Here is a 12,940-nt window from a genome sequence, read left to right as displayed (position 1 = left end):
TAGCCATGATTAAATGAACGGTAAAAAAGTAAGAGCGAAGCGACAGTGACTTATTCAGGCAGGCAGGTGACAGCTCAATAGCTTGAATTTGGATTTAAGTAGGTTCTATTTAGTCGCCAGAAATATCTTTGGTAGGAATGGAAGTTGAATTTAGTCTTTAAATTTCTATGGTGAAGAAAAATTTATGCAATGATGACTAAATTTAACTTACATTCCTACTAAACATATTTCTGTCGACTAAAAAAAAATTACTTATATTTAAAATTTAAATAGAACTTGAACAGATACGATAGTTTATAATACCCACGCAGCATTAAGTGCACGTAAGAGCGGGAGTCATCCGTTTTAACAAGCAGCGTATTGCACTGATATGAAATAGCCTGCCCATTTAATTATTTAGGAATGGATAGATAAATTAAGATTTTGTACAAATAATGTTTTTAATTTTTCTTCCTCGATGGATTCTGGCACCCCAGCAACAGCTGCTCGCACCCCAAAGGATACATATATATATATATATATATATATATATATATATATATATATATATAGATATGCGTGTTTGTATATGTGTGTGTATATATGTAGATATGTATGTATGTATAAATATATATATATACTCAGCAAAAAAAGAAACATCCCTTTTTCAGGACTGTGTATTTCAACAATAATGTTTTAAAAATCCAAATAACTTTACAGATCTTCATTGTAAAAGGTTTAAACAATGTTTTCCATGCATGTTCAATTAACCATAATCAATTAATTAACATGTACCTGTGGAATGGTCATTAAGACCTTAACAGCTTACAGAAAGTAGGCATTTAAGGTCACAGTTCTAAAAACGCAGGACACTAAAGAGACTTGTCTACCGACTGTGAAAAACACCCAAAGAAAGATGCCCAGGGTCCCTGCTCATCTGCGTGAACGTGCATTAGGCATGCTGCAGGGAGGCATGAGGACTGCTGATGTGGCTAGGGCAATAAATTGCCATGTCTGCACTGTGAGACGGCTAAGACAGCACTACAGGGAGACAGGAAGGACAGCTGATCATCCTCGCAGTGGAAGAGCCCTGATCTCAATCCCATTGAGCACGTCTGGGACCTGTTGGATCGCAGGGTGAGGGCTAGGGCCATTCCCCCCAGAAATGTCCAGGAACTTGCAGGTGCCTTGGTGGAAGAGTGGGGTAACATCTCACAGCAAGAACTGACAAATCTGGTCCAGTCCATGAGGAGGAGATGCACTGCAGTACTTCAAGCAGCTGGTGGCCACACCAGATACTGACTGGTACTTTTGATTTTGAGCCTCCCTTCATTCAGGGACACATTGTGAAACATTTTTAGTTTATGTCTTATGGTGTTGACTCTTTTAGTGTTCATACAAATATTTACACATTAAGTTTACTGAAAGTAAAAACAGTTGAAAATCAGAGGACGTTTCTTTTTTTGCTGAGTATATACAGTATATGCCAGTAACACTCATGACAGTGACAAAACAATTACATTGTCAATCATGTTACGTTATTATTAAAATGTTTCCTTTTCTTTTTACTTCTCCACTGCAAAGCACGGGTATTTTGCTACTATATATATATATATATATATATATATATATATATATAGTATATATACTGTATAAATATATATGTATACGTACATACAACGTACTGTATATATAAACATATAAAATGAAATAAGCATTAAAAGTCTATTTAAATACAATTTATCCCCAAGGAATACTATTTATGGACTTTGTTTCACTGGTATATAAAAGATGATATTTTATACATTTTTTTTGCATTTATTAATTCTTGTAAACTCTGTATTTAGAAGCAGGGTATCCTGGCAGCCATCGAAAAGAGAGAATTTCATAAAGTACTTTTCTATTGCAAAACATCTCTCGTGGCATTTCACTTGGTAAAACTATTACAAATGCATAAACTATACTGTATATTCATATTCACAGGAAGAGAACATCTGGACACAGTGGTTTTACTGCAATTAAACATTAATTTAATGGGTGGAATATGAACTAATAGCTTCCTTTGTTTCCAAGATCTAATCCAATAGGCTAAATTTACTGAAGTACACATGCAAACTATCATCCTACAGTGTTTTAAACAAAGTTAAATGTAGAAACGACTGTGCATCATTATTATGTATACTGTACCAATAAATAGACTAGGCGCTTATTCATACCTCTCTGATCACATTCCAAGCGCATTATCAAGAAACCGATAATTTCGGCAAAGCTGTGAATTGAAAACACACTTAAGACGGTATAAACCACCTTATTTATTAAAGCAGTACAGTAAATCATTACAGAATGGGCCGGTTTACGATGACGTCATTCGTATTTTTTTTTTTGGTTAAGGAAAAATTCAGGGGTTACAAACGAACCTTCCCCGCAGTCAGATCAGCGCGTAAATTGAGGTGGATACGCGCGTCAACTGCAGTGACTCACAGTATGAATGTTTTTGCACCCAAAACTGTCAAAGACGAGCATAAAGCCTTGCCCTTCAAACGACACCGCCCACTTTTAGGAAGTGCTACTTTGTTTCGGTTTACTAGTATTTCCTTGAGCCATCATCAGAAAGCCAAGTCCTAGCGTAAAGAGGGTACATTTTGTGGAGACGACGGGAGTCCCAAACTAAAGTAAGTCGCATTTCTTAGGCTCAATTTCATTTATTTGTGGACTCTTTGCTTCCGCTCTTTAGGAGCTTCATGTGACCAATTACACGCCGGGTAGTTCTCTGACAGGAGTTTGCGTAAACTTTGTTCTCTGATAAAACGGATTGCGCGAAGGCCTCGTTCAGCGAGAGGCGCGTCCTCATTTTAATCCTGTACAGGTTACGCTTAGTACTCATGAAAAATGCAGAGGAAGGCTGCATTTATATTAAACGACAAATAGTTACCTTATACACAAAATAAAACTTCACGTTTCGCCTTAAGCAGGGGTTCTCAAACTCGCTTCCGGGTGCCCACTGTGGCTTCAGGTTTTCGTTTCAACCAGATTCATGATCTATAACAACTGATAACCCTGAACTCTTTTAATTAGCTATTTTTATCTTCTCTTATTCTACATTCAGAAAACCACAGCAGCATGAGGTTTACGATTATAAGACATTTTCTGCTTTTGCTGTAGATTTAAATGCTTAACTCTCTTTTGTTTATTTCATTATATTTTGCCCATTCTTTGTGCAGCTTGCTCCCATCGTAATCTCTTAATAATGACAATTAAAAACGAGTAGAGCAGACTCCCAGGCAAGCTGCACGGAATCATGAAAGTCTACAGCAACTTTAGCGTCAGACCCACTAATTAGTAAATAATGGATAAATAAAACAATTAGAACACCTGTAAAAGCAGAATGAAAATCGAGATCCATCCATCCATCCATTTTCCAACCCGCTGAATCCGAATACAGGGTCACGGGGGTCTGCTGGAGCCAATCCCAGCCAACACAGGGCACAAGGCAGGAACCAATCCTGGGCAGGGTGCCAACCCACCGCAGGAAAATCGAGATGAAAATGTTAAAAAGAAAAAATATATACATTATTCCCATATAACTGTTTAGTACATTTTAATATATGTATTTTTACTAAACTTAGTTTTTTCTAATTAATATATTGTTCCCAAAACACAGAATCTGGGAAATAACAGGTCTCTTAATTAGCCCTGGAGTTTGATTAAAAACAGAAGCTGGTTGGAACAAAAATCTGCAGTCACAGTGGGTCCCCAGGACTGAGAACCCCTGGCCTAAAGAAATGCCAGAGAGTTTATTTTAAATATAAACAGGAACATCTGACAACTTGAACTTGAAGTACTCCGTTCCTTACTAATGGTATCAGTTATAATAGGATTAACAAGGACTATTTTTGCCAATACTGTTTAGAAGTGTTTTTTTTTCTTAGTTTTTGAGAACCATAATAGGCAATAAGATTTAAAATAAGAGCAAATGACTCTTGTTAGCTGATGACGTGTATAATCAAGTGAAAATGTAAATACAACCCATAGTAATTGTTGACTTTTTCGAAATATTTGAACAGGCAAAGAATAGATCTTCATTCAGACAGTGCCTGCATAAAGGTGTTGTGCTTTACTTCACTAAAAACCTTTTTACCCATTTTTTATCAAAAATATCAATAGATTTAATGTTCTGCAGAGAACAAAGTAAGTACACCCTTGGCCTCAGAAGTTGGTAGCAGAAATGACTTATGGATTGGCATTTTGCCCAAGTGCCCACCAATTCCTTCAGTTTCAAGATGTTGGTATGTTTTTTTTTCTTTTATATATTGCTCATTCAAAATCTCCACATAATATTTTGATACGATTCAAGTCAGGGCTTTTACTAGGCCAGTCTGTAACATTCTATTTCTTCTTTTTGAGCCATTCCTTTATGGATTTGATAATGTGCTTTGGACAGGTGTCCTCATGTTCTCCTCAAGCACATTTTGATATGATGCAGATTTCATGGTTGACTCAATGACTTCAAGCTTCCCAGGCCCTGAGGTAGCAAAGCAACCTCAAACAACAACATCACCAAAGTGGTTCACAGTATGGTATGAGGTTCTTCTCCTGAAATGCTGTCTTTGGTTTGAGCAAGACAAGTCTGCTGTTAATGTGGCTAAGCAACTCTATAGTTTATTCATCTGTCCAGAGCACATTTTTCAATCGCAAACTGTTGTGGTGCTATAATGTTCTTTCTGCACAACAAAAACTTTTTTCTTTGGTACACCTTACATGCAGAACAAATGTGTGCAATTACTTTGTGATTGTTGATGCATACACTTTGACACAAAGCTTTGCAAGAAGAGTTAACTGCAGATCCAGCAATTTAAGTTTGGGGTTCTTTCATTAGCAAGCAGTCAATTCTTGGGCTGAATCTGCAGGGCCAACCAGTCCTGGAAAAATTAGCAGTTGTTTGAAACCAAAGCCACTTGATTTTCCTTACAGTGGAATGATTGATTTAAAATCAATCATCGATCATTTTAAATCCCTTGCCACACTCATAGGCATCCACAGCCTTCTTTCTGAGGGCTTTAGAGAGCTCTGTTAATCATGCCATGATGACAACATCACACATCAATAGAAAAGGGAACACCAATCCTTGATATCCGTGGTTTAAAAAAAGACAGGTTCTGCGTACATGTCCCTTAAGGGGGATAAAAATAATTGCCACTTAATTTCGAGTCTCTGATCAGGACAAAGGAGGTTATAAAATTAGTGAATGAATGAAATTTCCTTTCACTCGGTTTTTCTTCAGCACTCGCTGGTCATCCTTCAGAGCCTCTTTCACACCGGATTTAAATTCTGTCATCTTCTCATTTAGGTGACTTTTTAGCTCCTTAGCAAGCAACATCCTGTCGTCCAGAGCCATTTCAGCCTCAGATCCACTAGCTTACTATCCTGGCGGTAACAGGTTGCAGTCTAGTAACAAGCTTGTAGATGGGACTAAGATAAGTAAAATTGTAGTTAGTTCTGCCCAAAAGTGTTAGACATTTACACTTGAAGGCATCTTTAACATTTGAATAGAGCAGATCCAGTTTGCTACTTCCTCAAGTGGAACATGACATAAACTGAGGTACGCTTGTTGTCGTTTCTTACAGTCACATGGTTGAAGTCAGCACATATAATTGCAAGGTCAGAATGATTCATCATTAGAGTGTTCAAATAAAATGCTCCAAAAATCCACATTAAAAGGGCAACAAAACCAAAATGGAGACCCCCACTTTCTTGTGTAGATGTCTGTCTAAAACAATTATGATCATTAGAATGCAGCCAAATTCCTCCATCCAATGAGAAATTTTCCATCAAACCTCACACACACATACCTTCCAGTCACAATGAGATGTGCAGGCTGATTATTTATTACTAGCTGGACTAACATTTAAATCCAAGTGCAGAAGTTTCAGCTGAACCTCCTTTAACTCTTTGAGGGCTGAATATTTTTCCAAAAACCTCTGTTTTCTGAAAAGCACACAATGCACTGGTTTCACACATAACTCAACATAAAATGTCTGTTGCTACGTGCTGTGGCTGCTGTTGGCGCCTGCACAGGGGTGGGTCGATGGCCAAAAGGAATGCACAGCAGGCCGGCTACCTCTCTGTCTTTGCACAGCAGGTAGGTGATGGTGGCAGTTGCTCTTGTCATCATAAGTGGTGGTCTTCCTAGGCAAACGCTGCTGTAAGCATATCAGCTACATGAACGTGTTCAGCACCATGATCAGCTGGGGACAGATAGGCTGATGCTGGTACCTCACTTTTATTTTCAATATCTATCTCCAGATCACTTGCATCAAACTCAGAGTCCGAAAAGTCAGAGTCCTATTCAGTGATAATACGTAAAACGGCCATGTAGTATTTTGCTTTGCACATTTGCTTTAGTCTCGACAGATGCCTATGCCATTTTAGAGGCTGTTTACTCTTCACTACACATGCATGTGCAGTGAATCGAGGTGAAAGCAACTTTCCTTCAAGCAAAGAGAGTCAAACTAAAACATATGGGCGAGTTTTGTCACAGTTTACAGCCGATTACCATCCTCTACCCCTGAATTTCAACAAAAGTCAACATCAGCCCTGAAACAGTTAATTGTAGCAAACCTGCTTTTACCTGAAGCAAGCCTCCTTTAACTTTAGTTGCTGGTTGCACAGAAATCAGCTTATTTTATATAAATTAGAATTTGACAACACAGATCAGCATTGATGCCTCTCAGCTCAAGACACCTCAGTTTGCCACATTGGTCAGACTGTGGAGCTTCCATGTTTTTTCTAGTGACACTAGTTTTCTTCCAAATCCCAAGGGCTCTCCAACCATTAGTAATGATGGTAATCCAATAATAACTTAGTTCGACTGCACTGCCCTATCTTTAGCAATAGTCTGCAAGGGATTCTGAAATGTTCCCATAGCTGCTTTGAGATATAAAATGCTCATCTTATTTCAGGTTTTGTGCATTTGTTTAAAAGTTAAAACTGAATTTGGCTCAGCGTGGGTGGATCCAGTAATGAACTGGTGCCCTATCCATGATTAGTTCGGAAACTTTTGAGACATACTCTTGTTCTGTGAGACCCTGTAATGGAAAAAAAAAACATTTCTTCACAAAGTATGTCTGGATTAAAGTTCCCTTTCTTACAGTTATAATAGCTGTAATTTGTTTTCCTCTCCTATCACTATGTCCTTAGAGCAGGAATCCTCAGTCACAGATCTGGAAGGTCGCAGTGGCTACAGATTTTCATTACAGCCAGTTTCCTAATTAGAAGTCAGTCCTTGCTGATAATGAAACTTGATATTTAACTACAGTATGTGCCTGTGACGATCCGGGTTCTGCTCCATGCTCCCATCTTGCTTCCGGGAGCTCTGAACCGGACACCGTTGGTAATGTCACCGATGAGCTGGACAGTGAGGCACAACAATGAAGCAAGGGGATGGTGCAAAAGTGCTTTTATTAAAACATCAACAAAATTGAAACAGTGTTCGAATAGTGCAGTGTCTCTGAAAGGTCAATAAATAAATAATCCAATAAAAATGAGTGAATTTGTGGAGGTTAAAAACACAACAGCAAAAATCCTTTTAAAACTGAGGTTTAAACAATGGCTGTAAACCAGTCTTTTAAAACAAAGCCCGTTGCCTTCTTTTACTGGTGACTCCCCTGCTTCTCCCATCCAGGCTATGTGCCAGGGGAGTCGCCCTACATGTAGCTGACCTTCTTCACTGTACTTGTCCAGTGGCCTTTCTGATCCCTGGCTCCGGTTCTGCTCACCCAGATTGAAACTTGGGCTCCTCAGCGACCAGGACGCTCACGCTGGGGCTTCCATTTCCAAAGTACCCATTTCCCGCTGCCTTCACTGCGGCGAGCCAACCTTCTCCTGGTCACTCCTGCTCTAAACAAGCTCTCGGCAGTAGCGACCACTACCTTCGGCCCTCAGGTGCCAGCCAAAAAACCCACTCTGGCCCTCCTCTTCCAGCTGCCTGCAATCAGTGAGAGCCTGCGCTCGTTCAGCTTTCTCTGTCCTGCTTCCTGCCGTCTTCTTCACCCTTAATCTCCCTTCACTTTTTTTTTTTTCTTTTCGTCTCCTCCGCCTCTATTATATGTTCTGGGGACATGGATCCGGTGTGGCGATCAGCAGCTCCCAGCAACAATTACAGATGCAGACGACTCCTCACCTGTGCACTTAAGTGAGGGCCGTCCGCATCACGAATCACCCGGGAACCTTAATTAGAAACCATTTATTTACTACTAAATCAATACATTTGTTGGGCTTAATTTTATTTATCTTGCCTGTTACAATTCAGAACCCTTAGTTGCCTTTTTTAGTTTTTAGCAGCTGCATTTAAGTTTTAATTGTTGCCTTTTTTTAACCAGCCATTAGTTAATAATGGAGTGAAGATGACCAGTAAACTAGCAGTTCTACAGCTAACATGCTTCCTTTTAAACCTTTGCATATGCGCCGAGAAGAATCCGTGTTAAAAAATGTGAAGAAATAAATGAGAGGGGAATTGGAAGGTCCACAAAACACATGGATAATGTTCTCAGAGAAAGAAACTCTACAGTGCATTTAAAGTTTCTCTTGGATGGATGAAAGCACTAACAAGCCAAATAGTTAAATACTAAAATACCAAATTTCATTATGAGCAAAGACTGTGTTCTAATTAGGAAACTAAATGGAAGGAAATCCTGCAGCCACTGTGGCCCTACAGGACCGTGACCGAGCACCCCTGTCTTAGAGTTTTTAAATTCTTTCCATATTAGTATTGCTCTTCTTTTAGTACTCTGGTTTCCTCCCACCTCCTGCACAGCATGCATATTAATTTCATTAGCAAGTCTGTACTGGCCTTGTATGAGAGTGTGGGTGTTTGTTATTATGCAAATTCCTTGTGATACGCTGCCATCCAGTCCATAGCTAGTTCCTGCAGTACGGTATGCTTCATGCTTCCCAAAATCCCAGTGACCATGTAGTGGGCATTGTGGGATTAAAAATTGGGAAAAGTGTTTTTACTCCAAATTATTTAGGTGAAAGTAAGCTAACGTGGAATTATTTAAATTAGAACCATAATTGCAGTTCAGTTTTGGCATTTGCAGCAAAGGAGCAGTAGTACTATTATGTACAGTACATTTCCATCTTCATGTCTGCCTCTCATTCTGGATCTTACAACATTTTCTCCCTGGCTACCATCTTCATTCTGTGGCTGACAGTTTTACATTATACCCAGTATGTTCACTATTTCAGTGTTTGATCCAGATATGTCTATTCATTTTTATCAGTGATTTTTTTCTCTGTACTGTATGTAGTTTCAATAACAGTTTGTATTTTCAAAAAACACGTTGCATATGTTGCAAATAGGATTACAGTGCAGCATGAACTAAAAATATGAAATGAATAAAGTTAAAATAATACATATGGAAGTAAGGAATTAGTTCTGATAGAGACTGGAGTATGGGAATGACCATATTTTTAAGTAGTTTTAGAAGAATAAAAATAATTGTTGTATGACACAGCTATACTGACGATGTGCTAATCATCCACACAATGAGTATTTATATGGTAAGGCCAGCCAACCCACCCCTTTTCATAATTTTATTTTCTGACCAAAAATTCTGTGTCTCAGCAGGACAGTAGCCTAGAAACAACATTAAAAACTGTCACAAAATATTCTATAATCCTTTTACCTCCCATTCAAATGTGTAATTACTATTAGAATCATTGGTACAAACACAACAGTCCTAAGAAAATGATCAACTAGACTACAGTATGATAGGCCTAATGCACCAAATCTAAAATGACTATTTCCTTTTGCTGAAAAGATTTTCGTGCACTTTGTGACCATGAGCATATAGACTTCCTTCTTTATTGGCATCTACCAACTGGTCATAGGTCTGTTACTGTCACAGACACAGAATACCTTTAGCTACAGCACCTTATAGGTGCCTCCCCTTTTGAGGTCTTGAACAAGGCCTGTTCAGACTCCATGTGCCTCATTGCCACTGAAATACAGGAAAATATCTTTTTAAGTGCTGAGAAATTCCCAAAAAGTGGTATCAAAGAGTTGTGCCCTGTGTACTGTTTTTACTGATTTGGGGGTGTTTGGTTTGTGCTTCTTCAGTCTAAACAAAGTTTTAGTTGATATCTGTACACCTATTTCTGCTTGAGTGTGCAGAGCAGACGGCCTCAAATTAGTGGAAGCAACAGCAAATTTGATTATTAAAATTCACCTCAACTTTATCAGATTTACAGAAATTTATTTTACACGTTACTGTAGTTTAAAAAAAAAAAGTTGAAAATTCAATTTGTTTTTTATAAAATTAAAACAATTGTAATTTTAGGTTTAGTGGACAATAAAAAGGTGAACAGTGGGTAAGGTCTCATTTTGCAGTTTTTTAGAGAGAAAATAAATGTAAATGTCTTAACTAACATGCAGTATAACAACTGTCAACCTTTTCAGCTCTGTAAAGGTTTCCTTTTTGATTTGTAAAACCAAGCTGGTATTACATTAAGGCTCAAACAAGTGTTTTGTTCACAAAACAGCATTGTCTAGTTAAGTGTCTTAGTGGACCACCCTGTTAATTTTTTCTTTAATAGTGATAGTGTAGATACCCCAGAGGATGGTTGGGCATCCTGCTCAGGACTGAAGTGGAGTCCTTACCTGGATGGGATGCCATAATGGAAGGATCGACTAAATAGGGGCAATACCCAGTTGGCATGACTTATGATCCTTGTACTGGGCAGTAACGAGTTACATTTGCTCCATTACATTTACTTGAGTAACTTTTTAAAAAAATTGTACTTCTAAGAGTAGTTTTACTGCACCCTACTTTTTACTTTTACTTGAGTACATTTATGAAGAAGAATTGCTACTCTTACTCCGCTACATTGAGCAACACTCGAATCATTACTTTTTTTCCTTTAAGATATGCTATATTTTTGCCAGAGAAGCCGCCAGTGGATCTACTGCATGACTGTTTCACCAATCAGACGTAGCAACAATAATCACAAGACTCCGTTTCACAAATTAGACAGAGCCATGCAGTCACATGACCACACACAAACTGTGGCGGCATAGCGGTACAAACTCCTCACAGACAGCGGACAGGGAAAGAAAGAATACATGAAAAATGAGAGCCAACTCCTGCTGAAGCTTAACCTTCACTTCACTGAGTGAAGAACAAGCACGTTTTAACCAAACATGCACAGACACAGACAGTCAAGGTAAAGTGAGACTTCTTGTACGTGCACAAGCTGCCTTGTTCTAGTGTTTTTTTTCTATCAGCTGTGCTACTTGGAGGGCAAGTGAATATGCAGTATTATACAGTCAGTGTACAGTATATCTCGTCACTGTAAGTAGTTTGCACTGTTCAAACATACATGTTACCTACTGTAGGTATATGCTTCAAAAGCTTTGTTGTGAAAAACTGAGATTTGGATCTTTGTGTTATTTGTGCATCTTTATTTTGTAAAGATGTTATTTATTTTTACTCATTTTTTATTTTATTATTTGGAAATAGCAGAATTTGAACATTATTTTATATTTTTGTCTTATTACAACATTTCTAAAAAATATATAATTTGTACTTGAGTAGTCTTTTCACCAAATGCATTTTTTACTTCTACTTGAGTAATATTATTTTGAAGTAACGCTACTCTTACTCGAATACAATGTTTGGCTACTCTACCCACCTCTGGTGGAATGCTTGAAGAGTACAAGAACTGTCAGGATAGCATCGCAGGAAGCAGTTCATCCCCCATTTTAGTAGGTTGCAGTGTCCCTTATATAGAATTCCACTTTGGACGCCTGCAGGGCTACACGGGCGTTGGAGTCCAGAGAAGCAGCCCTTTGGGGATCCATGACAGATGATAGGAGGAACTGCAGGGGGAGGATCTTCTTGGCTTTCTCATAACCCAGCAGTGCTTCCAACTGGCTACATCACATCACCAGAAGTACAGGTAGTCCCTAGGTTAAAGACATCTGACCTACGACTTACGAACGGGGGCGACAGCTGTGACGTATGCGCCTCAGTAACTGCCGCTCCGTCATCTTCGGCCTGGGGATGCTGCAAGCGAAAGCTGGACGGAGGCTGGAGGGGGGCGATTTTGCTGCTCGCGCAGTGTAGTGTCCCTCGGGCGGCTCCCGGCGGCAAGGAGTTTCACTGCCCGTCCACCACACACGGCTGCCCCATTCGTTCTCGGTGGGTGGCTGGTAATGCTGCAAGCGGTGACCCGGTTGTGGCTGAACAGTGGCCATTGAGGGTGAACAGGGCGGTGGGGGATAGCATTGTAGTGTGCCTCGGATGGCTGCCTGTTGAATTGGGGCGATTCATTACTGCTTTTGGCCGCACCATGTTCGTTCTTGGTGGGCGGACACTGCAGGCAGCATACTGTAGTGGAGGTGACTGTGTGGTGGGCGAGTGATGAACCACCCCTCGCCGCCCCCATTCATTCTCAATAGCAAGCCTGCTGTACTGTCACGTACATAGCAGAAAGTTGTCTATTGTCAGTACATCAGTTGACGACTGGTGCCTTCCTGCTGTGATAGTGTGTACAATGCTGTACAGAACAGCTCATCTTAATCTTTTGTCTTCACCCTTCAAGAATGTCTCTGAAACACAAATCTGATGCAAGTGCTGGTGATAAAGTAAAGAAAAGAAAAACCATCACCATTGAAAATAAAGTAGAAATAATAAAAAGGTCAGAGAAAGGTGAAACTCTTTCTTTGGCAGAGCACTTGGTTACAGTCAGTCAACAGTAGCATTTATTAAAATAATGTACCTGTTCTGACTTACATACAAATTCAACTTAAGTACAAACCTACAGTCCCTATCTTGTACGTAACCTGGGGACTGCCTGTATTCCCGGGACCTTAATAAAAGATACCGCATGCTATTGTCCAGACAAGTAGGAGTTGGGAGGAAAATGAGAAACGCTCAACTGGAGGAGGGCAGTGTGGTGTAGA

At 39.4% G+C, this 12,940-nt stretch overlaps 1 protein-coding gene across 2 annotated transcripts in view; it reads left to right on the top strand.

Annotated features, from left to right (window-relative positions):
• The first annotated feature begins 2,386 nt into the window (after positions 1-2,386).
• casp7 (caspase 7, apoptosis-related cysteine peptidase) overlaps positions 2,387-12,940 on the top strand; it is a 63,907-nt gene continuing 53,353 nt past the window's right edge. Inside the window, exon 1 of one of the 2 annotated variants that reach the window (XM_039776012.1) lies at positions 2,387-2,651. Coding sequence is in view for 1 of the 2 variants with exons in the window: in XM_039776004.1 (XP_039631938.1) it covers positions 4,212-4,265 (54 nt within the window). In the remaining variant the exon portion in view is untranslated. Of the gene's footprint in view, positions 2,652-4,179; positions 4,266-12,940 lie in introns of those variants that run through there. The other variant, XM_039776004.1, reaches the window with a different exon arrangement.

The sequence above is a fragment of the Polypterus senegalus genome, chromosome 1 (assembly GCF_016835505.1).
Source record: "Polypterus senegalus isolate Bchr_013 chromosome 1, ASM1683550v1, whole genome shotgun sequence".
In the NCBI taxonomy this organism is placed as follows: domain Eukaryota; kingdom Metazoa; phylum Chordata; class Cladistia; order Polypteriformes; family Polypteridae; genus Polypterus; species Polypterus senegalus.
Note: the sequence above shows the minus strand (reverse complement) of the source record. Positions and strands in the feature narration are given on the sequence as shown.